Below are 14,404 nucleotides of genomic sequence, written 5' to 3'. Positions count from 1 at the left end.
TAATTACCACTAGATTTTATTATTTTCTTTCCATTACTTTGCTGGTTGGGAGGCTACCTCCTACCATGTTTATATGTCTTTGTAACATTTTATACAGTTTGAATTTATTGTATTGCACTGGGTGCAAACTTTTGAAATTTCGTGAGATGTTTTATCTGCTCTGTTATATTTTCTAATAAAAAAATTTTGATAAGGAAAAAAAAAATGAATATCTCTGTGCTTTGCTCCATACATTTTTCCCTCAACCCTGACCAGTCTCCCTGTCCCAGCTGCTGAAGAACACCCCCACAGCATGATGCTGCCACCACCATGCTTCACTGTAGTGATGGTATTGGGCAGGTGAGGAGCAGTGCCTGGTTTCCTCCAGACATTACGCTTAGAATTGACGCCAAAACGTTCAATCTTGGTTTCATCAGACCACAGAATCTCGTTTCTCACAGTCTGAGAGGCCTTTGGGTGCTTTTATGCAAACTCCAGGCAGGAGTTTGCATAAAAGAGGCTTCTTTCTGGCCACCCTACCATAAAGCCCAGATTGCTAAGTGCTGCAGTGATGGTTGACCTTCTGGCAGTGTCTCCCATCTGCACACAGGATCTTTAGAGCTCAGCCAGAGTGACCATTGGGTTCTTGGTCAATTCTCTTACCAAAGCCTGTCTCCCCCAATTACTTAGTTGGGTGGGAGTCCTGGTTGTTCCAAACTTTTTCCACTTAATAATCATGGAGGCCACTGTGTTCTTGGGAGCTATGAGTGCATCAGAAATTTTTTTTTGCCCTTCTCCAGATCTGTGCCTCCACACAATTCTGTGTCTGAGCTCTACAGGCAGTTCCTTCCTTATCATGGCTTGGTTTTTGCTCTGATATTCATTGTCAGCTGTGGGACTGTATATAGAAAGGGGTGTGTCTTTCCAAATCATGTCCAATCAAATTAATTTACCGCAAGTGGACTCCAATGAAGGAGTAGAGACATATCAAAGATTATCTAGAGAAATGGGAGGCTAAATTTCAAGTGTCATAGCAAAGGATGAGAATACTTATGTCCATGCAAACTGAGTTTCTCATTGTTAATACATTTGCAAAAATTTCTAAAATTCGGTCATTATGGGGTATTGAGTGTAGAATGATGGGGAAAACTTGATTTTTATTTTAGCACAAGGCCTCAAAATAATAAAATGTGAAAAAAGAGAAAGGGTTTGAAGACTTTTCCGAATGCACTATACAATACCAGACACAGCTCATGTACCAGAGTGGCACTGTTTCTGGATAATAAAAAAACAACACCTTTTTTTTTATTGTTATTTTTTTTTCTAATCCTGAAACATCACTCTAACCTCTAATTCCCTAAACGTTGCATTGCTTTTAATGACCTCCTTTTTCTTTGTTTATTAGAAAACCAGAAAAGACTGTGACCAAGGATTTGGAAGAAAATCCAGATGGTGAGTTACTGGATACTTATAAATCATGCAGACCACATTATCTGATAATGTTCACATCATAATCTTTTCCGTCAAAGGAGCCCATGAACGGAAAGCCAAATGGAAGCCATAGGTTCCGTTTGAATTATCGTTAATTTCAATGGTAATGCTTCCGTTGCAATTGGTTTCCATTTGTTCCCGTTCTGTAAGGTTTCCATTTTTAGCGGAAACAATAGCGCAGTCAACCCATGAACGTAAGCCCAACGCTGATGTGAACACAGCCTTATACTATTGAAAGGTTAACATTTAGTCTTTGGCTGGATAACCGACATTCTTCTAGTTGATACATTAATTGATTTGTTTTTATAGCGTCCTCTACATAGCTTATCACGTTTTTGCTCTCGATAATAGTTAAATTAAGGCCACTTTCACACGGCGGTATTTCAGTCAGTAGTTTGCTAGGTATTTGTTAAGCCGAAACCAGGAGTGGGAAATAAACAGAAAAAGTATAATGGAAAGTTTTGCATCTTTTCTGTGTTTTGGACCTACTCCTGGTTTTGGCTTAACTAATACTGATCTCAAACACTGAACAAAAAAGTGGCCTAAATTATATCTGGAGCTGGCACCAATTGTTTTTCCTTTCAGAATGTACCTCCGGGTTATCGGTCGGCACTGTCAGCTGTCAGCATGAAGTCTCTGTCTTAAATATTGACCTGGATTCAGGCACTGACTGTGAATTTCGCATAACTTTGCAGTGGATTGCTGCATCAGAGCTAGGAATACCTGCGGTCTACTTCAGAAAATCTCAGGAAAGCAGGATTCAGAAGGTATTGTCTGCTGCCCCTTCTTGTGTGACTGGAAATGATAGAAACCGTATGCATGCACTGGCATCGTGAGCCGTGTATCCAGAAGGTTGTCCATGAAGTCGTGCTGGTCTGAAAATGTATAACTGTATAGTCACATAGTACCGTTTTTGAAGCCCCAACCAGGAGTGGGAAGAAAAAAAACGGTGTGAAAAAGGGCCAAAGATGGATTTACACATGGTTTTTGGTGCAGTTTCTTGAGCCAAGAACCGGAGTGAATACAAAAGGAAGGAAGAGTACAAAGAAAAAACGTATGTCTCATGTCTCCTGGCTTCACTGATGGCTTTATATTAAAAACCTCCAACCAAAAACTGCATGTGAGAATCCAGCTTAACAAAAATCTTTTATTTGCAGATTTTTTTAAAAACCTTTAGAAGGGGAAATGCATCCAGGGCCGGCCTTAGGCCTCATTTACACGAGCGTAATATACGCGCGTGCGACGCGCGTGCTTTTCACGCGTGTCGTACGCACCTATATTACTCTATGGGGCAGTGCAGACAATGCGTGAATTTTGCGCAGCGCGAGTGCGTTGCGTAAAACTCACGACATGTTCTATAATCGTGCATTTTTCGCGCATCACGCACCCATTGAAGTCAATAGGTGCGTGAAAACCACGAAGGTCGCACGGAAGCACTTCCATGCGAACTACGTGATTCGCGCAAGAGCTGTCAAACTGAATGTAAACAGAAAAGCACCACGTGCTTTTCTGTTTACAAACATCCGAACGGAGTGTCTTAGAGATGAGCGAACCGAACTTCACCGGGTTCGGCCGAGCTCGTTTTGACCGAACCCGGCAGGAGACAGTCACTGTCCAGGGTGTTGAAAGAGTTAAACTGGTTCAGCACCCTGGACAGTGACTTCCGATCCCAATATACGTGAACGAGTAAAAAAGAAAAAAGTTCTGACTTACCGATAACTCCCGGCTTCTTCCTCCAGTCTGACCTCCCGGGATGACAATTCAGTCCAAGTGACAGCTGCAGCCAATCACAAGCCAAGCACAGGCTGCAGCGGTCACATGGACTGCCGCGTCATCCAGGGAGGTGGGGCCAGATGTCAATAGAGGCGCGTCACCAAGGACGCGTCACCAAGGACGTGTCACCAAGGCAACGGCCAGGGAAGTTCTCGGTAAGTACGAACCTCTTTTTTTTTAAACAGGTTACTCGATATGGTGATCGGAATTCACTGTCGAGGGTGCTGAAAAAGTTACTGCCGATCAGTTAACTCTTTCAGCACCCTGGACAGTGACTGATGTCGACTAGCCTCATCTCTATGATGGCGGCTGCACGAAAATCACGCAGCCGCGCATCATACACTGATGACACACGGAGCTGTCAAGTGCCTTTTGCGCACGCAAAACGCTGCGTTTTTTTGCGTGCGCAAAACGCACACGCTCGTGTAAATCAGGCCTTAGGTTGGATAGTTTTGCTGCTCTCCACAAACCAAAAAATACTAACTATATATATACTGGAACATATATACTAAACATACATAAAGGCACATATTTAAACATACAGGCAAATATACAGTATATATATATATATATATATATATATATATATATATATATATATATATACATATTGGCTTCAATAAAAAAAACACAGTTTTTCATCTATTCTATCGGAGTGCTGCAAGATTTATTTCTTTGGGATATCGATATAGTCTCTGGATCTGGACTACTTGCTGGCACCCGTTTACATATCAATTTGACTGTGTTGGAGTGCTGCTGTCTTTCCTGCTGGTATATATATATATATATATATATATATATATATATATATGTATATATACACATACTGGAACATATACAAATACATAAAGGTAATGTATAGACATACAGGCACATAAATATATATGTGTGCATCATATATATGACACGCACATACTGGAGCATATACAAATACATACAGGCAAATATATACACATGCACAGGCACATATATACATGCGCAGAGACACATATACACATAAAGACTCATATATACACAAAGGCACATATAGATCAGGAATTTCAGGGCCCCATACAGCAAAATTTTCTGGGCCCCCCTACCGTGGCACCGCCTGTTAACGGTACTCCGTCCAACACTATATCATGCTACCCAGGGCCGCCATCAGGGGGGTATTAGGGGTACTGATGTGAGGGGCCCGGCCAAACCATATTGAAAGTGGGGCCCGGCAACTGCCGCGACTTGCCTTTGGTAGAAAAAAAACAGGCCCCTGCAATGGGGCCCGTTTTTTTCACCAAAAGAATGTCGTGATCTGCGGGGCCCCCCCTTTCGTCATGGGGGCCATCAAACACTGCCCGCGCAACCGATCGCGCGCACCCGCAAACTCCCACGCGTGCGCACTCGCAAACTCCCGTGCGTGCGCACTCGCAAACGTCCGCGAGCGCGCACCGGCGACCGCACGCACCGGCGACCGACTGGAACCACGCACCGAATTTTGAGGCAGATTTTGACCTGCCCACACTATCTTGCCACGTTTTTTGCCCGCGGCGATTGAGGACAGCAGACAAAAAATGCCACGAAAAATGCATTTTCTGCCTCCCATTGATTTCGACAGCGGAAAGAAAGGATGTGCTGCTGTTTCTTTTTTCTGGCTCCTATTGATTTCAGATTAAATCAATGGGAGGCGGTTTTGGAAGTTCTTTGGTGCTGATTCTGACGCAGTGTCCGAGTCAATATCAAGGCCCAAAAACTCTGTGAACTGGGCCTTATTGTTAGGGCTTATTCAGACGAACGTGTAATACATCCGTGCAACGCGCGTGATTTTCACGCGCCTCGCACGGACCTATGTTAGTCTATGGAGCCGTGCAGACTGTCCGTGAGTTTCATGCAGCGTGTGTCCGCTGCGTAAAACTCACCATATGTCCTATATTTGTGCATTGTTTGCGCATCACGCACCCATTGAAGTCAATGGGTGCGTGAAAATCACGCCCATCACTTCCGCAGCAGTATAAACTATGAATGAAAACAGAAAAGCACCACGTGCTACAAACATACAAACAGAGCGTCATAATGATGGCGGCTGCGCGAAAATCACGTGATCTAGGCACGGGGGGGCGATGGCACATAAGAGGGAGACGTTACCCTTATTCTAATGCCTTAGACGCCGCAATCACGATTGACCGAGACATCTAAGGAGTTAAACTAACGTAATCAAAGCGATCTCCACGTACATGGCATGTCGTTAAGGGGTTAAGGTCTTTTCAGACCTCGTTAAATTGAATCAGTCGATCACCACAGGTCCGGTTTAAGATCCAACATATCACAGAAAAATGGCATACTGATACAAGGGCAGGTTAAAACACGCAGTAAAAAAAACTCAGTGTGAACAGGGCCTTAGAACTGCACACAAGCTACACCTAGATGTTTTATAGCACTACTGATTGATTTTAACTACTGTATTGAGCTACAGTGGTCACTAAAGAGTTCAAATCAATCACTAGCGCTACAAAAAGTCTAGATGTAGCCCTGACCTAAGGCTGCTATAAGGTGGCAGTCACACGTACCTATATTTATGCATTCATATTATCTAGTAACGGTGGACTTTATATTGTAGCATTTTTGCTCTTTTGAAGCATTAGTGGTGGGGTCGTGCATGGGGTTGTTACGCTATTTTTGAGATGGGTTGTTCTGTTAACCCTTAGGTATATTAACATCTTATCTAACTGATTTTGTTCTCCGTATATGACCTTTTTTTATCCAGTTTATTCTATATATTCATCTTTTGATACCATGTATTGTTGATACTTATCATATAATAAAGCTTTCTATTTTTTACAGTACTTGGGAGTTATATATATTCCTTTGGGTGCTATGTTCCCTGTGCTTTTTGCTTATAGGTTATCTACTTGTATTGTGGGGACCACTTTTTTCTTTGGTTTGTTGAGGTTTTATGTAGGTTTATACTAGTTTATGAATTCCCTATCTCCTAACTGATCTACTATGCTGATAACTACAGTGCCATTTTTTTCCCAAAAGATTTATTATTTGCAGCAGTAAAGGATATGCCAGGCACTGCTTCGGGGTTAACTCCCATAGGTAATCAGTCTGCACCTGAATCTACGTCTCTGAGACTGACTCCATCTTCCACCACTCAGGATGGCAGGCTTAGGAGTGGGAGAGCCTATCGCAGCCTGGCCAGACGGAGCTAGCTCCCGCCCTCGGTCTATTTATACCTGCCTTTCCTGTTCCTCCTTTGCTTGTGATTCTTTCCGTGTGGTTTCCTGGCCCAGCTACAGCTCCTAACTATTTGATCCTGCTCCATACTGACCCTGGCTTACAGACTACTCTCCTGCTCTGCGTTTGGTACCTCGTGCTCTCCTGGTTTGACTTGGCTCGTTCACCACTCTGGTTGCTCACGGTTTTGCCGTGGGCAACTGCCCCTTTCCCTTAGCTTTGTATTCCCTTGTATGTTTGTCTCGTGCACTTACTGAGCATAGGGACCGCCGCCCAGTTGTACCCCGTCGCCTAGGGCGGGTCATTGCAAGTAGGCAGGGACAGAGTGGCGGGTAGATTAGGGCTCACTTGTTCGTTTCCCTACCCCCGTCGTTACATAATCACAAGCCCATACCTAGTCTACCCTGGTCCCTGACACCACTATGGACCCCCTTGAGACCCTGGCTCAGCAAATGCAGGGTCTCTCCCTACAGGTCCAGGCCCTGGCTCAGAGGGTCAACCAGCCTGATGCTACCTTGGTAGTTCCCCTCACCTCACCTCCTGAACCCCACCTCAAGTTGCCCGACCGGTTCTCAGGGGACCGGGGGGCTTTTCTCTCCTTTCGGGAGAGTTGTAGGCTTTACTTTCGCTTAAAGCCTCATTCCTCAGGTTCTGAGAACCAACGGGTTGGTATAATTATGTCCCGGCTCCAGGAAGGGCCCCAAGAGTGGGCCTTCTCCTTGGCTCCTGACGCCCCTGAACTTTCCTCCATTGATCGTTTCTTTTCTGCTCTCGGACTCATTTATGACGAGACTGACAGGACTGCCTTTGCCGAGAGTCAGCTGGTGACCTTACGTCGGGGTAAGAGACCTGTTGAGGAGTATTGTTCTGACTTTAGGAAGTGGTGCGTAGCTTCTCGGTGGAATGACCCTGCCTTAAGGTGTCAGTTTAGGTTGGGTCTGTCGAATGCCCTGAAAGACCTGCTAGTTAGCTATCCCTCTTCTGACCCCCTAGACCAGGTTATGGCTTTAGCGGTACGACTTGACCGACGTCTCAGGGAACAACAACGTGAACGTTTGTGTTTTCTACTCCAACTCCCCCATGGTGCCTCCCGAGGTTCCGTTGCTTCGTTCCTCCCCGGAAGACTCAGAGGTACCTATGCAACTCGGGGCATCCGTGTCCCCCCAACAACGTAGAGATTTCCGCAGGAAGAATGGTCTCTGCTTCTACTGTGGGGATGACAAGCATCAAGTGAACAACTGTCCTAAGCGTAAGAATGTAGCCGGAGAACTTCCGCGCCTAAGTGATCATCGGGGAGGTCACTTGGGCGCACAGGTATTTCCCGTAAATATGAAACTTAATAAGATCTTGCTTCCCTTTCAGGTCTCTTTTGGTGGTAGGTCTGCTACCGGCAGTGCCTTCGTGGATTCAGGGTCCTCTTCTGTGGAATTTGCTATGTCTCTTGCTATGCCTTTGATTGATTTGCTTAAACCTGTCCCGGTAGTGGGTATTGACTCCACTCCTCTTGCTAATGGTTATTTTACACAGCATACCCCTGTTTTTGAACTCCTTGTTGGCTCCATGCATTTGGAGCAGTGCTCTGTACAGTTGATGCAGGGATTATCGTCTGATTTGGTTTTAGGCCTTCCCTAGTTGCAGTTGCATAATCCCACGTTTGACTGGAATACTGGGGAGCTTACCAAATGGGGTAATGAATGCTTGACGTCATGTTTTTCTGTTAATTCTATTTCTCCCCCTGAGGAGGTGAACACGCTACCTGAGTTTGTTCAGGACTTCGCTGATGTTTTCTCTAAGGAGGCCTCCGAAGTGTTACCTCCTCATAGAGAATACGATTGCGCAATCGAATTGGTACCAGGAGCTAAGCTTCCTAAGGGTAGGATATTTAATCTTTCTTGTCCCGAACGTGAAGCCATGAGAGAGTATATCCAGGAATGCCTGGCCAAGGCTTACATTCGCCCCTCTACTTCTCCGGTAGGTGCTGGCTTCTTCTTCGTAGGGAAGAAGGATGGTGATCTTAGGCCATGCATTGACTACCGTAACCTGAATAAGGTCACTGTAAGGAACCAGTATCCCCTTCCTTTGATTCCTGATCTCTTTAATCAGGTTCAGGGGGCCCAATGGTTCTCTAAGTTTGATCTACGGGGGGCGTATAACCTTATCCGCATCAAAGAGGGGGATGAGTGGAAGACTGCGTTTAACACGCCCGAAGGTCATTTCGAATACCTCGTCATGCCCTTTGGGTTGTGTAATGCTCCGGCGGTCTTCCAGAATTTCATAAATGAGATTTTGAGAGATTACCTGGGGATATTTCTTGTAGTGTACCTTGATGACATACTGGTGTTTTCCAAGGACTGGTCCTCCCACATTGAGCATGTCAGGAAGGTGCTCCAGGTCCTTCGGGAAAACAAACTGTTTGCAAAAACCGAAAAATGTGTGTTTGGGGTACAGGAGATACAATTTTTGGGTCAAATCCTCACTCCTCATGAATTCCGCATGGACCCCGCCAAGGTTCAGGCTGTGAAGGAATGGGTCCAACCTGCCTCCCTGAAGCCGTTATTGTGTTTTTTGGGGTTCGCTAATTATTACAGGAGATTTATTGCTAACTTCTCGGTCATCGCTAAGCCTCTTACGGACCTCACTCGCAAAGGTGCTGATCCCCTCCACTGGCCTCCTGAGGCTGTCCAGGCTTTTGAGGTCCTTAAGAAGTGCTTTATCTCGGCCCCGGTGCTGGTTCAGCCCAACCAAATGGAGCAATTTATCGTGGAAGTTGACGCATCCGAGGTGGGAGTGGGGGCTGTCTTGTCCCAGGGTACCAGGTCCCTCACCCATCTTTGCCCCTATGCCTACTTCTCCAGGAAGTTTTCGCCCACTGAGAGTAACTATGATATTGGCATCCGCGAACTCTTAGCCATTAAATGGGCATTTGAAGAGTGGTGCCACTTCCTGGAGGGGGCTAGGCACCAGGTAACGGTCCTTACCGACCACAAGAATCTGGTTTTCCTAGAATCTGCCCGGAGGCTAAACCTGAGACAAGCTCGATGGGCGCTATTTTTTACCAGATTCAACTTTTTGGTTACCTATAGGGCTGGGTCTAAAAATATTAAGGCTGATGCACTGTCACGTAGCTTCATGGCCAGCCCTCCTTCGGAGGAAGATCCTGCTTGTATTTTGCCTCCCGGTATAATCATTTCTTCTATTGATTCTGATTTAGTCTCTGAAATTGCGGCTGATCGAGGTTCAGCTCCCGGGAACCTTCCTGAGGACAAGCTGTTTGTTCCCCTGCAATACCGGCTAAGGGTACTTAGGGAAAATCATGACTCCGCACTATCTGGTCATCCAGGCATCCTGGGTACCAAACACCTCATTGCCAGAAACTATTGGTGGCCTGGATTGCCTAAAGACGTTAAGGCCTACGTCGCCGCTTGTGAGGTTTGTGCTAGGTCCAAGACTCCCAGGTCCCGACCAGCGGGCTTACTACGTTCGTTGCCCATTCCCCAGAGACCTTGGACACATATCTCCATGGATTTTATCACCGATTTGCCTCCATCCCAAGGCAAGTCGGTGGTGTGGGTGGTAGTAGACCGCTTCAGTAAGATGTGCCACTTTGTGCCCCTCAAGAAACTACTCAACGCCAAGACGTTAGCTACCTTGTTTGTCAAACACATCCTGCGTCTCCATGGGGTCCCTGTCAATATCGTTTCGGACAGAGGGGTACAATTTGTTTCTTTGTTTTGGAGAGCCTTCTGTAAAAAGTTGGAGATTGATCTGTCCTTCTCCTCTGCCTTCCATCCTGAAACCAATGGCCAAACGGAGAGGACTAATCAATCTCTAGAACAATATTTAACCCCTTCCCGCTCCTTGACGTACTATTACGTCATGGCAGCTGTATCGTTCGCGCTCCATGCAGTAATAGTACGTCTCGGGAGTAACAGCCGTTTCGGCCGTCCTCCCGACACATACAGGAGCTGTGACGCTGCTGTCTTGTTCAGCAGCTGTCACAGCTCCTACAGCGGGGACCGATTGCTGTGTCCCCGCTGATTAACCCCTTAAAAGCCGCGTTCTATAGAGATCGCGGCTTTTTAGGGGTTAAGCTGCCATCGCCGGCCTGCTACGCGATAGCGGCCGGCGATGGTGACTATGGCAACCGGACACCAAACAATGGCGTCCGGCTATGCCATAGACGGAAGCCTAGTGGGTCCTGACAACGTCAGGACCCACTATGCTTGCTATCAGTGAGTAGCTGACAGTTCTAATACACTGCACTACGCATGTAGTGCAGTGTATTAGAATAGCGATCAGGACCTCCTGCCCTCATGTGCCCTAATGGGACAAAGTAATAAAGTTAAAAAAAAGTTAAAAAAAGATGTGTAAAAATAAGAAAATAAAAGATTTAAAAGTAATAAAAGTAAAAATCCCCCCTTTTCCCTTATCAGTCCTTTATTATTAATAAAAATATATAAACAAACAAATAAACTATACATAATTGGTATCGCCGCGTCCGTAACGGCCTGAACTACAAAATTATTTCATTATTTATCCCGCACGGTGAACGCCGTAAAATAAAATAATAAACCGAACCACAATCACAATTCTTTGGTCACTTCACCTCCCAAAAAATGGAATAAAAAGAGATCAAAAAGTCGCATGTACCTAAAAATGGTACTGATCGAAACTACAGTTCGTTACGCAAAAAATAAGTCCTCGCACGGCTTTATTGATTGAAAAATAAAACAGTTATGGCTCTTAGAATATGGCAACACAAAAAGTAAATGATTGTTTACAAAACATATTTTATTGTGCAAACGCCATAAGACATAAAAAAAAACTATAAACATCTGGTATCGCCGTAATCGTATCGCCCCGCAGAATAAAGTGAATATGTCATTTATAGCGCACGGTGAACGCTGTAAAAAAAAACGAAAAAAAAACCAATAGTACAATTGCTGTTTTTTAGTCACCACGCCACCTAAAAATAGAATAAAAACTGATCAAAAAGCCGCATTCACCCCAAGAAAACTACAATGGATTCCTCAAGGGGTCTAGTTTCCAAATTGGGGTCAGTTTTGGGGGGTTCCCAATGTTTTGGCACCACAAGACCTCTTCAAACCGGACATGGTGCCTAATAAAAAAGAGGCTTCAAAATCCACTAGGTGCTCCTTTGCTTCGGAGGCCGGTGCTTCAGTCCATTACCGCACTAGGGCCACATGTGGGATATTTCTCAAAACTGCAGAATCTGGGCAATACGTATTCATTTGCGTTTCACTGATAAATCCTTTTGTGTTATAAAAAAAATGGTATAAAGAGGATTTTCTGACAAAAAAAAAATGTAAATTTCACCTCTACTTTGCTCTAAATTTTTGTGAAACACCTAAAGGGTTCATAAACTTTCTACATGCTGTTGTGAATACTTTGAGGGGTCTAGTTTCTAAAATTGGGCATTTGATAGGGGTTTCTAATATATGGGCCCCTCAAAGCAACTTCAGAACTGAACTGGAACCTAAAAAAATAAATAAATGAGGCAATACATCGCTTCTTACATTATACTGATAATGAGCCGTGCCCACTCCGAGATGACCCCAGTTTTGACCGTTTGTATAAACGGAGACCACTATTAGACCGTTCCAGTGCCCGGTTTTCCCAAGCATACACCCCCGAGAAGTGTATTTCTATTGATGAGTCCCTGGTACATTTTAAAGGGAGGGTTCAATTCCGCGAGTACCTGCCGGGTAAGAGGGCAAGGTATGGCGTGAAGATGTATAAGCTGTGAGAGTGCATCAGGGTATACCTACAGGTTTAGGATATATGAAGGAAAGGCCACCCCCAAACCAGACTGCATCCTGGACTACAATAGGTACATGGGAGGGATGGACTTGTAAGATCAAGCCCTGAAGCCCTACAGCGCCATGCGGTGTGGTATAAGAAGCTGGCCGGGCACATCATACAGATGGCATTGTACAATGCGTACATGCTACGTCGATGTGCAGGCCAGACGGGAACTTTCCTGGAATAATTTTGTTTTCATTCCCAGCCCAATTCAAATAAGTTCTGTGAAAAAACTATGGTGTCAAAATGGTCACAACACCCAGAAATGAATTCCTTGAGGGGTGTAGTTTCCAAAATGGGGTCATTTGTGGTGGGTTTCTATTGCTTTGATACCTCTGGGGCTCTGCAAATGCGACATGGCACCCGAAAACCAAACCAGCAAAATCTGTACTCCAAAGAACACACAGCGCTCCTTCCATTCTGAGGCCTCCCATGGGCCCAAACGGCAGTTTATTGCCACAAATGGGGTATTGCTGCACTCAGGAGAAATTGGGCAACAAAATTGAGTATTTTGTTCCCTGTGAAAATAAGACATTTTGATAAAAAATTACATCTTATTGGAAAAAATGTCATTTTTTTAATGTCACAGCCCAATTGAAATAGGTGCTGTGAAAAAACTGTGTTGTCAAAATGCTAACAACAATAAATGAAATCCTTGAGGGGTGTAGTTTCCAAAATGGGGTCACTTTTGTTGGGTTTCCATTGCTTTGATACCTCTGAGGCTCTGCAAATGCGACATGGCACCCGAAAACCAATCCAACAAAATCTGGACTCCAACAAACATATAGCGCTCCTTTCCTTCTGAGCCCTCCCATGGGCCCAAACGGCAGTTTATTCCCACAAATGGGGTATTGCCACACTAAGGACAAATTGGGCAACAAAATGGGGTATTTTGTTCCCTGTGAAAATAAGAAATTTTGATCACAAATGAAATTTTATTTGAAAAAATTACATTTTTTTCATTTCAGAGCCCAATTCAAATACGTGCTGTGAAAAAACTGTGCGGTCAAAATGGTAACAACAACCCTAAATGAATTCCTTGAGGGGTGTAGTTTCCAAAATGGGGTCACTATTGGGGGATTCCTACTGTTTTGACACCTCAACACCTCTTCAAACCTGGCATGCTGCCTAAAATATATTCTAATAAAAAAGAGGACTCAAAATGCACTAGGTGCTTCTTTGCTTCTAGGGCTTGTGTTTTAGTCCACGAGCGCACTAGAGCCACATGTGGGACATTTCTAAAAACTGCAGAATCTGGACAATACATATTTAGTAGTGTTTCTCTGGTAAAAGCTTTTGTGTTACAGAAAAAAAAATGAATAAAATTGAAATTCAGCAAGAAAAATGTAATTTGCAAATTTCACCTCCACTTTGCTTTAATTCCTGTGAAATGCCTGAAGGGTTAAAAAACTTTCTAACTGCTGTTTTGAATACTTTGAGGGGTCTAGTTTTTAAAATGGGGTGTTTTATCAGGGTTTCTAATACATAGGCCCCACAAAGCCACTTCAGAACTCAAGAGGTACCTTAAAAAAAAGGCTTTTGAAATTTTCTTAAAAATATGAGAAATTGCTGTTTATGTTCTAAGCCTTGTAACGTCCAAGAAAAATAAAAGAATGTTCAAAAAACGATGCCAATCTAAAGTAGACATATGGGAAATGTGAACTAGTAACTATTTTGGGTGGTATAACCGTCTGTTTTACAAGCAGATGCATTTAAATTCTGAAAAATGCAATTTTTTCAACATTTTCTCTAAATTTTGCCATTTTCACCAATAAACACTGAATATATTGACCAAATTTTACTACGAACATGAAGCCCAATGTGTCACGAGAAAACAATCTCAGAATCGCTTGGGTAGGTTTAAGCATTCCGACGTTATTACCATATAAAGTGAAATATGTCAGATTTGAAAAATGGGCTCTGAGCCTTAAGGCCAAAACTAGGCTGCGTCCTTAAGGGGTTAAGGTGTTTTATCTCTGACTGTCAATATGATTGGGTCTCATTCATTCCCCTCGCTGAATTTTCCCTTAATAACCGGGTAAGTAACTCGTCAGGGGTCTCCCCATTTTTCTGTAATTTTGGGTTTAATCCACGGTTCTCCTCCGTTTCACCTGGTAGTTCCAACAAT

At 44.2% G+C, this 14,404-nt stretch overlaps 1 protein-coding gene across 3 annotated transcripts in view; it reads left to right on the top strand.

The window, feature by feature from the left end:
• The window catches only part of SPHKAP (SPHK1 interactor, AKAP domain containing), a 295,658-nt gene that overhangs the window by 267,911 nt on the left and 13,343 nt on the right, over positions 1-14,404 (top strand). For all 3 annotated transcript variants that reach the window (XR_012883118.1, XM_075861278.1, XM_075861277.1), the window contains 2 exons: positions 1,385-1,431; positions 2,056-2,237. Coding sequence is in view for 2 of the 3 variants with exons in the window: in XM_075861278.1 (XP_075717393.1) it covers positions 1,385-1,431; positions 2,056-2,237 (229 nt within the window). In the remaining variant the exon portion in view is untranslated. The remainder of the gene's footprint in view (positions 1-1,384; positions 1,432-2,055; positions 2,238-14,404) is intronic.

The sequence above is a fragment of the Rhinoderma darwinii genome, chromosome 4 (assembly GCF_050947455.1).
Source record: "Rhinoderma darwinii isolate aRhiDar2 chromosome 4, aRhiDar2.hap1, whole genome shotgun sequence".
NCBI lineage: Eukaryota > Metazoa > Chordata > Amphibia > Anura > Rhinodermatidae > Rhinoderma > Rhinoderma darwinii.
The sequence above is the reverse complement of the archived record's forward strand: the minus strand, read 5'-3'. Positions and strand labels throughout refer to the sequence as shown.